Source organism: Galeopterus variegatus, unplaced genomic scaffold (assembly GCF_000696425.1).
Source record: "Galeopterus variegatus unplaced genomic scaffold, G_variegatus-3.0.2 Scaffold104, whole genome shotgun sequence".
NCBI classification, from domain to species: domain Eukaryota; kingdom Metazoa; phylum Chordata; class Mammalia; order Dermoptera; family Cynocephalidae; genus Galeopterus; species Galeopterus variegatus.
In genome coordinates this window covers 238,206-258,045 of record NW_007726215.1, presented here as the reverse complement: position 1 = coordinate 258,045, position 19,840 = coordinate 238,206, and the positions used below count along the sequence as shown (strand labels likewise).

Genomic DNA, 19,840 nt, shown 5'->3' with positions numbered 1-19,840 from the left:
TAATCATAGCAGTATATATATATTTGGGGATTAAACAAATTTAGAGATATTTTTTATATATAACTCTCATAAAACTTCAGCCATTTCTTTATTGCCAAAATGCAAAGATAAAGAGCAGGGTGTCAAGTCCAGTTAATTTTTTAATTTCTTATCAACTAGACAGAATCTTACATATATTATATATATCATACATATAGTATGCATATATATTATGTATGCTATACATATATTATAAATATATGCTAAATATTTGTGTAATTGACTAGAATGTGGACATTTATGATCCCAGGTACTTGATTTTTCTCTTAAGTATGAATAGAAATTCATCATCTCCTCCCTTTCCAATCCCTCCCTTCAGACACACAAATAACTGGAAATTGTGCACTTCTTTTAATGCCCATTTCAAGTGTTTTATCCTTTAAAGCTAGTTCTGGTTTTCCTGGGCTAAGTCTGAGGTTACCTTCGTTATTTTCTCATGACATTCTGAGTATTTCCTGGCATTTACAGACCAACATTATGTACAAATAGAGGAAAAGGAAGAAAGGACAGGTCTGACTCAGAAAGGAAGACTCCATGCTGTGGCCTATATGTAAATGTCTTACATGGCACAGAGAGGTTTTCACTGCCATTATGTGACCTATGACACATGATCCTCAAATATGTGACCCTTGTATATAAGCAGTGGAAAATTAAAATAACATTGAGAGTCAGATGGATACCTGTAGTGAGTCTCTAGTGCATATTTATACCCATGTTCTAGCACTTTTGTCTACATTGTGTGGAGAGAGGGGTGAAACATGATCAGATAAGCTTTTTTTTTTTTTTTTTTTGGTGAACAGACTTTTCAATGTTTAAATGGAGAATATTTCCATCCAGACTTCTAACTTGAAGTTGATTCCGCTCTTGTAATGATGAGGCAAGGCTCACAAGCAACAACTGTAACTTCCTATCTATTACTGACTCTATCCTGATTCCACCTTTGTCTCTAACTGGCTATTCCAGGGCAAATAACCTCATTTTGTGCTCCTCAGTCACCTGGTAAGTATGACTTAGGAAATTTTAAGTTTTTTGATGTGGTATTTGATGAGTCTCACAATGTAGTATGCTAGGTGAAACCACTGAAAATGCATTTCAGGAAGTTAACATGTGGTGTAGATTGTGTTGAATGACCTTAATATTTCATTTTAGGTTAACATCTTATTTACATAGCGTTTTGCACTTTTGGTTTTCTCCCCCCCATACCTGTGTATATATTAGTTACCTTAAATAATTGCCCTCTTTTTTTTTTTAAGTTGTGATCAAGGGAAGCATATTTTAAAAAAAACAAAACCTTTTTTATTTTTGAAACTTAGATAAACATGTAGAAGATTTTTAATTTTCATTTTACTCTATTTGATCTTTCAAAAACTAGCTTTTGAATGATTCCCCTCTGTGATATAGACAGGGTAATTAAAATTGGAATTTTCACGCACAAGATTTAGCAAATCAATGTTTATAAAAGTTTCATCTTTAAAATAAGAGTATAAAGGACCAGGACACAGTCCTAGGATTCATACCTTTGAATTATTCTTTTTATATTGAGATGTCCTGCATTATTGAACATTTCACTCAAACATTCTTGAGTGCCTACTGTGTACAGACATTCTGCTGGCTTCGATTTTTGCAATTAATTTTCTAGTGATATGCTTAATTATCTAGTGATAATTAAAGTGATGTGTAAAATAGCAAAACATTGGGGATACTGTTATATGTGGGGAAGTATTTCTCCAAATGGCATATTAAGCACCAAATTCAGGAAGATTTTAAAGAACTGTCTTGGACTTGCCAAAACAAAAATGGTAGGAATAATCAAAACACAGGAATAATTTCTAAGAGAAGCATGACAAAAAAATGTCACAAATCAAGTGATAAAACAACCCAACAAAGTAAAGCATTCTGGGAAGCATATTTAAAACAAGTACTCATAAGCACTGAAAAATTTAGATTTTTATGACCAATTATAGAAATACTGAATACTTAGGAGACATTTTATTTTGTGCTTGAGAGTTTTAGTAGTTTTAGTAGTAGATATGATTCAGTAAAAATAGCAAGTTACCATATTTTTCCTTGTTAGCTTATTTGTTATTTGGGCGCAAAATATCTTTCTTTTCATGGTTGTCAGGAATAGTTTAGTTGATGTGCCTGAAAGCAGATATTATTATTATTATTTTTGTTGTTATGATTATTGTAATTATTACTGTGTCATAGTATTCAAACCTAAATGATGAAAATGTCCAAAAGCCACTCTGTGCTTGCCTATGGTTTGTTTCTCAGTTTGTGCTTGAACTGAGCTTTCTGTAACCATTTGAATGATAGGGTTATGACTTGATTTGTCAGTGTGTCTTTAGATGTGTGTAATTTTAGGTAGGGTTGGATTGGAGTGAAAATACAAGTTACATCTGTTACCTTGGGTCTCTGGTCTTCCAGTGTTATAATATTTAGAAATGAACTCCAGAGACTCATGAGTAGCATGAACTAAAGGGCAAAGAACATTCCAATATAAAATGATATGCTGCTGTTAAGGAATAGTCTTGTATGATAGATTAATCATGAGATGAATTATAAATTTTTCATATACTAATTATATTAGTTTATGGAGATAAAACACCATATGAAGTGTTCCCAGCACACTCAGCAAGTAAGATGCTCTTTGCATGTTAATTGACTTACTTCTTCAAGGCTGATGATCATGAATCCCTGAAGATGACAAAAATTTTTATCATGATATTATACATTCCTGATCTTTATACCAGGTTAGCACCTGCCTTCCCCCATGAGTTCCTTTTCTTTGGATTGTATCTTGAGTACATGATTAAATTAGGATGGTAAAACAGAGAACAGTGCCTGAAATATTATTAGGGACCCTAAGGAAAAAGTAATGGGTTAAATAAAAAACGACATCAAATAACACTTCTTGGAATTGTGTTGGGTGCTCAAGTAAGGTGGGGGCATGCATGCTTCCCAACTTGTTTTTTAATGGTAGGAATGAATATTGTATTGAAACTTTACTATAAATAGAGAATCAACCAGTTTTATTTCCTCAGTGTCACTGAGGAATGAGTGATTGACTTATTCATTCATTCCTTCATTTGAAAACATTTGTTAAGCACATGGGTAGGATAGGGAACAAGAAAGATACAGGCTTTGCCCCAAAGGAACTTAAAATCCACAATGGTAACTGCCATGTTAGGAAAACTGTAGGATACTAAAGAAAGAGCAGCAAATCTAATTGATCTCATCAAGGAATATATACTTCAATGGGAGGAAACAGGATAACATAAAATATTAGAGAAACACATGGAATAGATAAGTAAAATTATATAAAAAACCAGATCCTACATTTTTAACAGACATATTTGGTAACTAGGCCCTTTAGTTTAATCAAATCTTCAATGTATTTTCTTTCATTAGCCTATTATCCATTATCTCTACTTACCTACTAATAGGCATACTACTTATAAACATCCTTATTTCCCTGCTACTCCAAACCCTGATTTGTTTTCTCTTATTTTAAGAAATGCTACCACCACCCATCTGATTACGCAAGCTAGAAACCTTTAAGTCACCTTTAACCTCTCTTTTTCAATAACCAAGTTAGTCTTTTCGGTTTCTTTCATTACTCTTAATGTCAGCCACTTCTCTCTATCCCGCTGCCCTGACCACCTCCTTGTTGTTTCAGTAGGCTAGTTCCTTTATGTTATTTAGGATGCTGCCTAGAATGTATCTCCTTAGGAAAGCCTTCATTGATGATCATTACCTCTCCATAATCCATATAGCCAGAGCAGTCTAGTCATTCAGAGAATATGTGATGAATGCAGGGATGAGATAAAACTTCAGGTTTAGTATAGTTCTTCTTTACACAATATATATTTTTTATTTCTCAAACACAGACTATAATAAGCACAATTGACATAAAAATGTTGAATTACATTCTAATCTAAAGGCAATTCAAAATCAATATGGAATAAGTAAAAAAGTAGCGGCTTTAGATTCAGATCAACTTGGATTTGACACTCATCTCTGCCTCCTATTAACTGCTGTTGTCTTAGCATTTAACGAAGCTTCTTTTGCTTTAATTTCTTAATCAGTAAAACAGGGATAAAACATATCTCTTATAGGATGTTAGTGGTGAGGCTTAAATGAGATGATATATGTAAACAACCTTGTACAATACATGATTCCTTGTCTTCCTTTAGACTACTGATGCTTCTCTACTTACGTTCCAATAAACCCATAGTAAGTTGAAAATACCATAAGTTGCAAATGCATTTAATACACCTACCTACCAAACATCATAGCTGCCTAGCCTACCTTATATGTGCTCAGAACACTTACATTAGCCTATAGTTGGACAAAATCATCTAATACAAAACCTATTTTATAATAAAGTGTTGAATATCTCATGTAATTTATTGAATACTGTACTGAAAGTGAAAAACAGAATGGTTGTATTGGTAGCCACTGTTAACATATGCATCTGAAAGCACACTGGGCCGGAAGAATGTTTGAAATATTGAACTAAAATTAATTGTTGGATGATGGCAATGCTACAGCAACAGGGTCATCAATTTCTCTCTCTTTTCACAAGGCTTGAGAATAGCTGGTAGAAGGCACTGGGGCATTGACAGTTGTTGGTGGCAGCTGCCACTGTCCAGCATTATGGGAGAGTATCATACCACATACCAATGCTAACCTGGGAAAAGATCAAAATTCAAAATTTGAAATAGTTTCTACTGAATGTGTATTGCTTTCACATGATTGCAAAGTTGAAAAATGGTTAGTAGAATATCCTGAGCTGGAGACCATCTGTATTATCATCAGCATTAGAATATTATGGTAAATTAAAGATTTCATTATCAAAAAGTTATGATGGAGAGCCAGGGTTTTAAATGAACTGCTTTTCCTCTTCTGTATTTGTATATGTTCAGAGCAACCTTCCTCATTTTGAGAGTGATAGTGATTGATGGTGTTACTTTATTTGATTCTTTACCTTCTCACTTTACTTCCATTGTACTTGGCTAATGAGTATTCACTACTCAGTTAATTAATAAAGGACTGTTAATATGGTAATAAACATATCGTGGGTCATCATATTGCTAACAGATAAAGTACGAACTTCTTTTCCTGCACGTGGGTACCTCCAGATCTGATGGAAGACCACCTTTCAAGTTTTGTCTGATTATTTGTTTTCAAACCCTAAACTTTAGTCCATTGTTCCTCTCCTCTCTGACTTATTCAGATAGTACTGATCTTTCCAGACCTAAGACCTCAGGACCCAGGCCTCCCCTGTCATCCCCAATAATCCTGAGAGTTTCTGGTTTTTCACTGCCCTTTCACTTTGTGCCTCTACTTTCATTCACAATCAATCTCGAATTGCTTTTTGACGTTTCTTCTACAGGATAGAGCTGTTACTCATCTTTTTAATTATTATTTAATGTTTCCTGTGTTTATGGCTTATTTTACCAATTATATTGTCAACTCTTTTAGAACAGAAGTGATATCTTGTACTTCTTAAATTGTCAAGAGACTTCACAATATTCTGATTTGTTGACTTACTGATAGAATGTCTAAAACAGATATAACCGTAAATGTTCATAGTGGTTTGTATTACCTAGGATCTTTTAAGAATCCTCTTAACAATGAGTTTCAGTCATTAAGAAAAAGAAAAGAACATGTACATTAAAAAAATGTTTAAATGTATACAGTAAAAATTTCAATTTATTTATAGGTTTTTTTCAATAGTAGGCTCACCCTCTCTTCATTTTTTGTTACAAAGGTAATTACAGAATATCTTTTATGGATTGGGCACTGTGACACATAACAAGAGTTAAAAGATTTGAGAAGTTGCTGGAATAATTTGAGAAACCTGAACTTAAGTGGCACCTTTAGCTAAAGAAGCTCAATAGGTATTAAGAAATTTGTCTCCTTAAGTATCCATAAGACAGGTCAGAGGGCTGATGATTACAGCATGAATAGATGTTTAAAAAGCAGCCTTTTAGTGGAGTTGCCCAGTGGCAGGTACTACCTATAGACCTTGATTCCCTGCCTTCTAGACAAGAATTCTTTACACAGTATTCTCTTGTACACAGTGCTCTCCTGGCCATTGTGATAAGCACAGGAAAGGAAAATTATATCGTGTAAAAAGGCAAAGCTGCCCGATTAATTGATGCCACACCATAAGAAGGCTTTTGGGAAACTGGATATTCTGTTACCAACCTGTAAATTACCCATCACAAGAACCTAGGAAATTAAATGACTACATTTCCTTTTCCTTTAGATAAGACTTCTACTTTATATTTTTAATTGTTTTAGCAAAGGGAAACATTCTGTTATGCAATGTTCTTGAAGGTTTTTGAACACCCATAGCATTTAAACATGCAGTAGAAATCTTCTAATTAAGATGAAGTAGCTGACAACTAAAGCAAATTGTGCCAAAATGAATTTTATATATGGATGATTAATGAATATTAGAACTCAGTTATCTGTCTACACAAGTTTTATGAATTAAAAACTATGTTGAAGCCCAAAGACTTTTGAAATGATTGGGTGTAATTTTCATTTACGTGTGTGTGTATATTTGAGCTCCTGTTATAACGAAACATTATCAAGACACTTTGGAAGTGATAAAGGAAAGAAAGTAATAGCACTCCTCTCACTTCTCATATCCAGTTTCATCAGCAAACCCTGACAGCGCTGTCAACACACCCAGCCAGGCCACTTGGCATCACCCTTAGCACTAGCATCTTAGTCCAAGCCACTGCCGTTTCTTTTCTCTTCTCCTTACTGTTCTCCCTTCCTCTACCTAAGACTCTCTACAGTCTGTTTTCCTTACAGTAGTCAAAGTTTTCTGGTATTAAAAAGTAATTAAAAAAAAAAAGTCTCATGACATACATAGTCAAAAGTAATAGAAATATAAGAGATTATACAAAGAAAATTTCAAAACTTTATAGATATACAAACATAAGCACCGTGCCCTGATTGAAGATATTATTACACTCTATATATGAAATCTATTAAAAATCATGTTTTAGAAATAATTTTAAATATGGTAAAACAACATGGTATTAGGAGTTAAAAGCAAAAAATAAAGCAATACAATAATGTATACCTGTTGCAAAGTGAAAAGGTTAAAGTAAATACACCTAATGTGCATATATAATTTTGTCACTTCCTTACTTAAAGTCTTTCAGTCTCTTCCTATTGCTATTACTATAAAATCCAAAATTATCTTTATTTTTTTTTCCTTTTTTTCCAAAATTATCTTTATATCTCACAAAGGCTCATGTACTTCTTCAACCTCATTTCTGACCACTCTTTCATTGAGCAAACTGTTCCAGCTTTGTCTTCATTTAGTTCCTTAACCTGCCAGTTTTCTTTTTGCCTCAGCAACTTTGTTTTACATTTTTTTGTCCATCGTTTAGCTTAGTACCTTGCAAATAACAGGTACTCAACATATACTTGCTAAATGAGGACCAAAATGCAAATAGTGGCTATCTCTGTTTAGAATAGTGATAAGTTACATTCACCTTCTTTGTATTATATTGAATAAAACATTTTCTGTAATGAATATGTATTTTCTAATTATCAAAAGGAAAAAAAAAATAGTGCCATTCCAGAGTTAGACAGCCTGTAGGTGACATTCAGCTAGTCTGGAGGAATTTAGAAATTAGCTTATCATAAGTAGGTCAAGGGTCTGTTCAGGAAAATCAGTTAAGCAGAAATTGCACTCAGGTAACATAGGTGGAAGAGTGTCAGGTTAGAGGAAGTTGGTCCCTCCAGATTGTGCTTTCCAGTACAGTAGTTCCTAGCCACATATATTTAGACTTAAATTAATCAAATCAAATTAAAAATTTAGTTCTTCAGTTGCACTTGCAACAGTTTCATGTACTATATAGGCATATGTGACTAGTAATATATGGACAGTGCAGATACAGAACATTTCCATCATCACAGAATATAATACATGACAGAAAGTAAAGGATCTAGGATCCTGGAGAGTAGGTATCAAGGAAGAGAAACTTAGGAGGGGGAGCAAAAGAACTAAGACTTTGGTAATGATGCTGAGTAACATGAATCTAGACCAGGAGTTTAGGTATTGAACAAAGTGACACAGCTAGAAGTTACTCTTTTGTCAAAGGCCTACTGAAGCCATGCAAGCAGTTATTAAGGTATGAGTAACACAGCCCAAACTGGTATGTGTGTTAAATTGTGTACTCTATACCATTGTGTGATAAATGGTTTTAGAGGAGAGGATCTGTTGAAAAGATTTCATGGGTCAAGAGTGAGATAGCCTAGCCCATGAAGGATTATTACTAGAGTGTATGAGCAGTGGCTGAAATATTGATACCTGCCCTCTGTTTCTCATTTTACTGTCCTTCCACATACCATTTAAAATATAAAAGTAGGCATCTTGATAATAAGGGTTGCGCTCCTACAGTGCTTAGGTATATTTCAGCATTTCTTCTTATGTATTAGGTAAATAGGGTGAAAGGCAAACAACTGGTTTATTCAAACCAAGCAGAAAAGAATCAAATCCCTAAACTTGAACTTTATCATGTTAAATTATTTTGGATTCTTTAAGCAAATATAACTCAAATTGAGGATACAATGTGTATTGGAAAAATCAAAATGTATACGGGTACTGCCCCAAATACACAGAATGGTGTACATGTGCTTGCAGCCAGAGCCATTTTGGTTACACGATTATAATAGCAGCTTACTTGTACTTTTGGTGAAATGGTAAGCTAATGATGTAGCCATTAATTTGAATTTAGCAGACATTTTAAATATAGGTTTCTTTTACAGAGACAAAAGTTGCAATTTAAAGCTCTTTGGTGGTCTAAAAACAGCTTAATTCTGTAGTAGCATGGTAATAAGTACTAATCCAGCTTATACAGTGATTGTAGTATGTCATGTTTGTGAAAGATTGCCCAACTGCTTTCTCTGGGTTTTATGTTAATTTAAAAATATTAAACATAAAACCTTACAACATCTTCATGCTGAGATAAACTGTTCAATTTAACTTGTGCTCAAGCAGCAGCTGTCAGGAATTATCTTGTTCCTAGTGGTTTTTGCTATCACCTTGTGCCCTTTCCTGCCTGAGACACACTGTGGGATGATAAAGCATACCTTGTTAGGATTTATTGCTTAAATAATACCTGAGGCTGGATGAATATTGGTAGCCTAGGGATTAGCTGCTGATTGAGTAATGTCATTCATTGCATTATCAACTTTTAGAAATTGATGGTAGGAGGCACAGTAAAAATTGCCTATGGATCATACCTGCATTCTTTTTGTGGGCATATTTATCACTTCTTTTTTGGTATTGTTGAGCTAAATATATGAGGAATTGCTTATTGCCTACTTTAACTACCATTTTACAAGTGAAAAAGCAAAGAGAAATGCTTTACTAATGATGGAAAAATTTCACCATTTAGAAGTAGTGAGGGCTATTTCAAAATTAGTTATAAAAATACAATGAATTTCCTTTTAATGATTAAACAAACTGAAGGATGTGTTGGTGTGAGCAGTCTCAAATGGTTAGTATTATGAAAATCATTGCAATTTTTCTTCTGAATATATTGCATTCTTTTATTTGGGATGTTTTCTTTGGAAGGCTCAACTTTAGGTTTGGATTCTTTGATTATGGATCAGCTGGTGGGTAGGGTAAAGAGAGAGGGAGCATGTGGTAAAAGTAGAGTGAGGGTGTGCCTTGGTTAAACATTTGCTGCAGATGGTCCACCCTGAGGATAATTTTCATGTAGGAAATTAACATTTGTATTATGGGTGAAAATATGTGTATGATGGGTTTATTGTTTATGAAATGTCAAATATTTTTTCTTCTACTTAACTGCCATTTAACGCATACTCCTTCAAATTTGTAGTTTTATAAAAATGTATACTTTCCAAAAAATTTTAATAGGACAATGGATTATTATATACCTATTCACTTAGATTAATCAAATGTTAAAGTTTTTATACACTTTTTAATTTCTCTATGTAAATATATGTATATTTATTGCTAATAGTAGCATTTTGACTGAACCGTTTAAAAATTAGTTGCAGACATCATGATATTTCATATGTAAATAATTAGACATGCACCTCCTAAGAATAAGGATATTCTCCTGTATAACTGCAATGAAATTATTATACTTAAGAAATTCAAGATTGATAAAAATTTAAATATTATATTTAGCCCATATTCATATCTTCCCTATTGTCCTAATTTTCTTTATAGCTCCTTTTTTCCCCTTCTAGTATCCAATCAAGGATCACACATTAGATTTTTTTGGGGGGGTATCTAATTATTTTCCTTTAATTTAGGTTTGGTTTTTTTTTTTTTTGACATGGAATGAAATTTTTGGAGATCCAACTCAGTTATTTTGTAGAACACGTTTCTGATTATTGCCTCATTACCAAATTTAGATCAGGCTGGTAAGAATATTCTCTTGGTGATTTGTATCTTTCCCAGTGCATCACATTTGGAAATGCATGCTATCACTTTGTCACATTATTGATCATATTAAGTTTGATTCCTTAAGAAAGTTAAGTTGGTGTCTATCAGATATCTCTGTTACAAAGGTACTATTTTTTCTTTGTAATTAAGAAGTCTTATAGGGCTTCATTTAATGCATTTTCTGCCTTTTGTGTGAAAAACATTGCACTTGCTCAGGTTTTAATGATTAAGTATGCAAATTAATTGCTTGCAATAGTATGTATGGTCAGAGTGGGGATAACAGAAGGAGAAGAGGAAAGATTCTGCCTTTTGTGTGAAAAACATTGCACTTGCTCAGGTTTTAATGATTAAGTATGCAAGTTAATTGCTTGCAATAGTATGTATGGTCAGAGTGGGGATAACAGAAGGAGAAGAGGAAAGATTACTCAATAACTAGACCCACGCAAGTTGCCATTCATTCCCTTTTAAGGAAAATATTGATTGATTAAAATTAGAATTTTGTTGTTTTCTCTAAGGATCAGATTTGTGGGTTAGTAAATATCTTCAAATTTCAGAGTTTTAAATACAAGTTTTAGAAAGACTTTTACTTGATAGCATTATCTGACCATAATTTTTCTTGTTTCTGTTAGTTGGGTATAGATAGACAATTTAAAAGATAAGTGCATCTCCTTGGTAAGACTTTTTTTTTATTTTAAGGTAAAGAGATAAATCATAACATTAATATGGCAACGTGGGTTTAACAAGGGATCACTGACTTTTGGTCTTATGTGCCTGTTTTAGCCCATGAAGCAGGCACTTGAATTCCTATTTATGATATATGCACTTACTATGTAATCATTCTTCTTATGTGAAAGGCTAGTGCTGCAGATCATGTAAACACCTGAAGTTAGCCATTTGGCTTGTCAGCAAGGGAGGATTTATAATAGTTGCAATCATGGTAATAATAAGGATGATACTTTGTATTTATTAAGCACAGAAAAAAGCATTTGCAATGTAAGTAAAGTGGTCCACAACCAATTCATATCTGTGGTGTAATGAAAGCAGTTCGGGCTTAGAAGTCCAGCAGTCTCTGCTTAGTCACTTTCTACCAGTGTGATCCTAGACAAACTCTTAACCTTCTTGAACCTCAATTTTTAGACTGAGAATTACAGCCATAAGGGTCAAATGATGCTACATTATGTCATAAAGGTGGCATTCTCTCAAAATCATGCCATCTAAATGTCTTTAACTGTTCATGGACTGTACTTTGTCCCTCTTTGTGTCCATATGTTGTAGGCACCTCATTAAGGAAAAGTTTCCAGTTCGTCCCAGACAATTATTACTCCATTCTGTTTGTTCCTCTAATGTTTTGTTTATGTCCTTATTATAGGGAGCATTCATCCTGGTGGGCTGTCTTTTTCATCTTTCTTGTTCTTCTTGGTTAGAACCTGGCACATAGCAGGCATTTAGTAAATGTTTGTGGAATGGAGAGAGTAGATAGGCACTTGTTTTCATTTATAAACACGGAGAGGTAAGCTTCCAGTTTCCTTTCTTTCCCCCAAAGATGAAAAATCAGCCTTTCTTCAATTTTTTATATTTGTGCCTCATATAAGGGATTTTATAGATTGTATATCTGGTGCCATTAGCAGTCCAGTAATGGAAAAGAAAAGATTTTTTAAAAACATGTAACTATTGTAGGATACTTTAAGGGGGTGGGGGGGATGCAAGAAAACATGACAGTAGAAGACCACACTAGATAAGTCTGTTGCATAAATCAAAAGGGTTTATGTCATAACATGAACATGCCATTCCTGCTTGTATATTGAATTTCAGTAGTTGGTTGCATAAAGAAGTAAAGTGTGATGAAACTGGCAAGCAGAGTATTCCCCAGTCAGCCTTATCTTTGTTCCATTTGTCCTTCAGTTAGAGCTTTCTGGCCTTTTTCAATAAAATCCATCCAGCTTTTTTTTTTTTTTTTTCTTCCTTGCATCTCAGTAACTGAGCTGAGAAGACCAATGAGATTCAGGGCTTTTATAGTTCTAAGCAGCTGCTTTTTAAGAGATCAAAACTTAGAATGTTGCTACATGGTATTAAGGCTTAACTATTGATGTGTCTCTATAGGGGATATGTTTTTCTCGGGGTGGGAAGAGGAAAGAGGAGAGAAGAGGAGCAAAGGATGACCCTTTCAAGCATGCTTGGGACAGTAAACCCTAATTTCTTTGTTTCCTAGGATTCTCTTTGCAAGCTCAGTGCTTAACCTGACCGAACTGGCTGCCCTTCGGCCTGACCTTGGGAAACTGAAAAAGATTCTGTACTTCCATGAGAACCAATTGGTATATCCTGTCAAGAAATGTCAGGAGAGGGATTTCCAATATGGATACAACCAAATTCTTTCATGGTAGGTATAGATCACTTCATTATATTTGGTCCTTTCCCACATTTTTCTTTATAGATAGTTAGCTTTTAAATCTGGAGACCTACTGTATACTTATTTAAAAAGCACCTTAGGGTGGGTGAAATGTTTAAATATACCTTCCCTGGAAGTAATTACTTGTGCTTCTGCAGTGCATGTGAGATCAAAGCTAATCCTTTTATAAAATATATGTAGCAATCTAATTATATGTTGAACTAATAACCTAACTATTTTTCACAACATCAAAATAGAATCAAAGGGTTGGCAGGGACCTTCACCTCTTGATTCCATGATCTATTGTTTAAGGCATACTTTTTGTAAGGGCAGTTAGTCAACTCTTATTTACCAACTACTTTCACTATAGTAGACTAAAATCAAAATAGAAATTTACAGATAAATGAAAATTTAAGCATAATGGAGCAAGGGGTTTTGTCCCCACACCCACTTTGTTTTTTTCCTGGTTGTTTATAAGACAGAAAACTATGGTAAATGAATCTTTAGGTGGTGGTTTTTTTCCCCCCCCTCATTGAATCTTCTGAAATGGCACAGCCTTAAAATACCATGACATTTCAGAGGTGATGTTCCCTCTCTATTGTTACTTCAACGTGTGTCTTCTGAAGCTTAGTTAATGAAAGAAGTTCATAACAACTCTGAAATGGCCTTGCTATTGGATCATGTTTCCATAACTACAGCAGTCAAATGGAATCAGTTTGGCAGTGACTGGATACATTATACTCACCTTTATTCACAGGTATTAGCAATTGGGATTGATGAGGTGTTTAAGCAGACCCCCCAACTCTTTCATGTATGTGCCATAGTTTAGTTGACACAGAAAAACAGCTATATAGTAATAATTCTGTGTTTTGAGCTTTTTGTAAATGTTTTCCCGCAATCACTTTTATAGGCTGCTTCAATTGTGAAGTAGCAGTGCTATCAAAATAGAGTGGAACTGCTTCACATCAAATGTCTCATAAAAAAGCAACCATTTTAAAATTTCATAATAAAATTAAAATACTTTATATTGAAACAGAGAAGGAAAATATGTTTTAAAAATGAAAATAAAATCGTTTTGTGCTTTATCAATATGGAAAACATTTGTAATATTCTTTTGATTTCTTGAATTAACATCATTCTTTTCCTCAGATAATGTGTTTATTACCCCTGAGAAATCACTGGGAAAAAAATTAAATCTATTTTTCCCTTTATGGGTGGCTTTAAAGTTAATGGAAGTTACACCCACTCATATCAGAGAGGAAATGCACCAAAAAGAATATTTCGTAAACTATCTTGGATCTTTAATTTAGCATAGACTGGATTTTTAAGAATGTAAGTAGTTGGGTCACATGCTCTTGGAAGGGAGATATCTAAAAAAAAATTTGGCTCACTGCCCGTCCTTTCTTTTGTAAAAGACTGTTTTTGCTCAAAGAGAATGAGACTGTGAAAGCTTGTACATGATTTTCCAGCATTGCTCTTTTCAGGCAGGTAAACTGATAGACAAACTTGAAGAGAAAGAAGTGGACTTCATCATCAGTTGGCTTCTTAATGGGAAAAAAATGGTTCATGTTGTCCAGAGGAAAAATAAAGTCCTGTTCAGATTCTCATTGAAAAGTGTGACTCCTTCTTCCTCAAATGTTTCTTTAGTTTTCTTGCTGACTTCTGCTTTTGTTGGCACTGTCAGATTTCTTTCTTGACCATGTAGCAGTTAAGGACTTTAAAGATGACTGACATAAGCACTCACCTTAAACAGAGGTTTCACTAACCCTCTGACTTATGAACACATGTCGTAACTATATATTATGACCTGTGGGTCACTATTACAATATGTGACATATGGTGAAAACAGACTAGCTGTAAAACATCCTTCAGCTTTTGATACATTATTTATTATATTGGCTTTCTTATTGCTTAGTGTTGTGTCAGCACTTCAGTGACATTCCTTTGTATTATCCATGTTGAAATCAACCCTCCCCCCCCCCCAAATTTGCACTGGATCGCAACTAAAAAAAATACTTGTATGGAAAAGCTATCTTTTGAGGGGAGGCATGGGGGTGACAGGTCAATATTCTTTCATTGGTTTTTCATTCTGCTATGTGTTAATAATAGTAAATTTGACTATCTCAGTAAATATGATTTAAACTAATACGAGGATTTACTATGGCATTTCTATCTGATAAGTCTGTTGTGTTTTGCAGTTCTGTAGACTTATGTGTCTTCTTTTTAGTGTATTGATCTATTATTTTTGGGGTGAAATACAACTAGCTGCTTTATCTGTTTAATCTTATAATACCTTCTTATCAAACCATTTGTATGCATTTCATTGAGATTCAGTGATACTGAATCATTGGTCAAAGTAAAGAGGGCATTTTTCAAAATAGTGCTTTATTAAATCAATTTTTGATTCATAAAGGAATCATACTACACATTCAGGTTTTATCCAGCTCCCTCATGGTTATCATTTGTGTTCATTGCTGTGAAAGAAAATGTAGGCAGTTCTGAAAACTGCTCTTATGTTTATTTCACATAAACTTTGTTTTCACATTTCCTTATAACAATATATTTTAGATTATTTTTGTTTTTTAAAAAAAATATTAAGGAGAGGAACACAGTCTATTCATCGAAAACAGTAGTCAACATTACATTTGTTTTATTTTGAAGGTCCATAGTGTTGCGGTATTTTATAATACATTTCTTGACATAATCAGTAGGACCTAGTGATATGGATTTCTGGATCCATTTCTGCTAATTTCTTCCACTTCTCTGAATACCCCAAATATAATGTAATAGTAAAATAAGTTATTTCTAGAGATACCTTAATCCTTCCTGTGTAGTCCAAGAATTTTAAAAGATCTAACAGTTTTTTGAAGCAAAGACTAAAGCAAGAAATAATCTTTAGCCAAATAGTGTTGAAAGTATCATGCCCTAGTATGAAAATAGCTTTATCTGAATTTGTCTCCTTGAAGGTAGGGAGAAGTATGGCAGATGTTCTGTTCTCAATAGTATGGTGTAAAATGATGTACATCACTGACATAGAAACTCAACATGGGTAGTTGGGCCACAAAGAAGAAGGTTCTGCTGTACTCAGTGTTGTTGATACTGGTTGAATATCCCTTATCCCAAATGGTTGAAGGTTTTGGAATATTTTCTCTCTCTCTCTCATACACACACACACACACACACACACACACACACACACACACACACACTGAGCATTCCTAATTCAAAAATCCAAAATGTTCCAGTGAGCATTTCCTTTGAGCGTCATGTCATGTTGGCACTCAGAAAGTTTTTGATTTTCAGATTAGGGATGCTAAACCTGTAATATAGAAAGTTCCTGGCATTGTGGAAAAATATGCTTTGATTTGAAGACTCATGTGATCCCGTTAAATCATTTAATTTCCCTGTTGCCTTTCCTCCCTGATACCACCAAGCCAACTTCCTGTGATATAATACTGATGAAACTAACTTATATATTAGAGACATTTTGATAGATACTGATGGGAAGTGAAGAGTTCTTTGTAAACCTGAGGTTCGGTATAAACTCTGAATAATACACAGAGTTCTTAGACATAAAAAATAACTCCAAATAAGTTTGACCCATCATGTGCATTTATCCTTTTCCTTTATAGCCTGGTGGCTGATGTGGTGGTATTCAACTCGGTTTTTAATATGGAGTCATTTCTCACTTCTATTGGAAAATTTATAAAGCTGATTCCTGATCACAGGCCTGAGGATCTGGAAAGCATCATCAGACCCAAGTGCCAAGTTATTTACTTTCCCATCAGGTTTCCTGATGTGAGCAGGTTAGTGTGTTTGACTCTGTTCTCAATATTGTGTCATAAATTACTCCTCAAATGTATAGCAATTGGTGTTCGTCTTGCCAATTTTAACTTCTAAGCATAAGCATGGTTAGAGAAGTGAGTTCTATCTCACCATGCTGTGACTTACAAAGATTTTAAATAATCATGTGCTCAACCTATCACTGAATGGTTAACTCAAATATTGAGTTCTTCCTTTCTTCTCTCTCATTTATTTGTTTGCCAAAGCAAAGTGCTCTGGCTTTTAATACTTACTGTTTTGTTTCTTTATTTGTTGTTCTGTTACAGAAGTTATTTTCAAACATATTTCTCAACCTTGAATTCTGCTTATGCCCATTAGTTTTTATTTATAATAATAACTGTTCTACATAAATCAATTTTAAATCTCAATGCTTGGATTACTTTCATTTCCATGCTGTTTCCTTCTATTTTTTTCCTTCCATTTTTTATTATTTATATTATCTTAATAAAGAGTTAAGTCTTCTATATTGGTTTAGAGATGCACTTAATTGCCCTGCCTCTTTCTCAGTTGCTAAGGACATTTTCTATTACCCTTGTTGGTGGGACCACCCTGAATTAACAATAGATGATGTGGCTCTAAGGGAACATTCTAGAATTCCTTTTCACTTTAGAGTAAACCTAGCAAGACTGTTTTTAATATCATCGGGAGTATTTCTCCCTTGTAAATAGAAAGTTTACTTTGGTGAGATTCACACTAGCTGGGGATGCTGCTGTTTTGTAACTGACTGAGTCCTTAAAAAGAGTCAGGGACAGCTGTTTCTTCCCCATCCCTGAATTGAAGGCATGGGATGATTTAAGTATCCATGCATGCTATGCAGGAGGTCATCAGCATTAGTACCCTTACTGAGTTCACCAAGATTTTGCTATAGAGACAGTAGTCCTCATCTGCTCCCCTGATGCTGATTTATTTGAGAGTCTTACTTGTTAATATTTCACTGAAGAGAAATCTGCCCCATACCAAATCAAGTTAGTGAGTCATAAAATTTGTTAGACCACCTTGCCCAATCATTACTTTATGGAGTGCAGAAAACAGAGACCCAGAGAAGTAGATTCTCTTGCACTTACCCTGTCATTGTCACAGACTGGGTTAATGTTTAGGTCCTATGACTTCTGATACAAATTTCTGTTTACTGGTCAAACTTCTTGTCATTATAGGTCATTTATCAAAAACATTTAATGACTTACTTGCTATTTTGAAAACTATAAAGCTAAGTGGAACTAAGATCACAATCGATTTTCAAAAAAATTTATAAATATGTGTATGTATATATAGTATGCATTTGTAGACACACAAATAAGAAAACTTTTTATGTGTGATGAGAGAAGTTTAACTTTTGAAAGATCCAATTGTTAAACTTTTGGTCCATCATTAGCTAAAACATAGTTACATATCTGAATTTTTAAAAATATGAACCTCATTTTTGTCATAAATTTTTAAGCTTTTCATGTAATATACCGTATATGCAAAATGTACATCTTTGAGTACGTAGTTCTAGCTTACCTTAATTATTACTGCTTTAGGATTCCAAGTAAATAATATGTTTTAAAATTTATTTTCATCTGATATGTTCCTACAACATCATATGTTTAATACACTTTTGACAATTGAATAGTTTATTAATTTGGTCCATATTACCATAAGGGAATTCAGCTAAATAGAAGAAGATTAAGAAATATTGTGACTAAGATAACATTCATAAACAAGGTATTAGCCCAGAGTATTATTTGAATTATTTTCAGATGGTAATTTGCTTTATACAATCTGGACTCATATAGTATAAGTGATTATTTGCCCGAGTGACAGTCATTCTGATGCTTGCAGTTTTAAAAGTGTATTATTGTGTTGAGATGTTTAAAAATACTTAGTAATTCCAAAGGCAGAAAAACTGAGGTGATTAAAAAAATAACAACTTTTGAATGCTTATATCTTTCTCCCTATACAAATATTATTTGGTCATGACAAAAATGAATTTAAGTAAAAACAAAGCAGAGGATATAGTTAAATTATTAATGTAATGTGCTATATGTAATATGATATGAAATGATATAGTGTATATTAATCAGAGAAGTGGAAAGCCATATTTCCAACAAAGTAAGCAAGAATTTATAGAATTGGTATCTGTTAAAACTTAGGGCATGTTTATCACATAGGTATTCAGTAACATTGGACTTGTGGCACCTGCTGCTACCTATTGCCCTTCTCGTCCATCCCCTGCCTCACTCCCAAAGACCAGGAAAATAGTAGCAAGAGAGAATATTATCTTGAAAATATTTCATTATATGTATTAAATACTTTGGGATAGGAAAGCTCTTACACATTCCATCATTATACTTACTCTGTTGCGTGTGCTCTCAGATCTTTTACACCTTTTGCTTTATATATGATTGACAAAACTTCCAGCCTGGTTAAATCCATTTGTTACTCACTCTCTACCTATACTCATAGGACTGAACATCACTAGAGAAAAACATCCAACCATACTTATTAGCGTGCTCCAACCTCATGATTTCTAAATTCAGATGAGCCCTTTGACCTATGTGGCAAAATACCAATTTTCCCCTTCTAGATAATTAATCACGCCTTCTCCTTTCTTAAGAAAACTCTACTACCAAATTTTCTCTAAATTCAGATGAGCCCTTTGACCTATGTGGCAAAATACCAATTTTCCCCCTTCTAGATAATTAATCACGCCTTCTCCTTTCTTAAGAAAACTCTACTACCAAATTTTCTGTCTTCATTCTCAGCTGATAGCTGAGAAAATAGAAGCAATCAGAAGAAAACTTTTGTCTGTTGTCAACACTCCATCTACCCAATTATGTGTTTCTGGGGTGCATATTCTCCATCTTTATACTCGTTCCCATGTATGAACTGATCTTGTTTTTATCTAAGACCTTATCTCCACTTCTTTGCCAAAACCCATCCTTCTCACCTACTCAAGGACTACTGTAGCAATTTTTCTGTCTCTATTATGTATCATCAGTTTTCCTCTCTTCTGAACCGTTCTTATTATCCTTTTTTCTGGACCATTCCTGTTAGCATACAAAAAGTGTTATTATTTCTTATATCTTTAAAACTTTTTTCTTTTGATTCCATTTTTCCCTTCTGCTGCTGCC

General features: G+C 33.8%; 1 protein-coding gene across 4 annotated transcripts in view; it reads left to right on the top strand.

The window, feature by feature from the left end:
* Positions 1–19,840, top strand: part of GTDC1 (glycosyltransferase-like domain containing 1) — a 289,391-nt gene that overhangs the window by 71,281 nt on the left and 198,270 nt on the right. For 3 of the 4 annotated variants that reach the window (XM_008584954.1, XM_008584939.1, XM_008584946.1), the window contains exons 3-4: positions 12,708–12,875; positions 16,517–16,690. In XM_008584954.1, the coding sequence (XP_008583176.1) occupies positions 12,708–12,875; positions 16,517–16,690 (342 nt within the window). Of the gene's footprint in view, positions 1–934; positions 1,039–12,707; positions 12,876–16,516; positions 16,691–19,840 lie in introns of those variants that run through there. The other variant, XM_008584962.1, reaches the window with a different exon arrangement.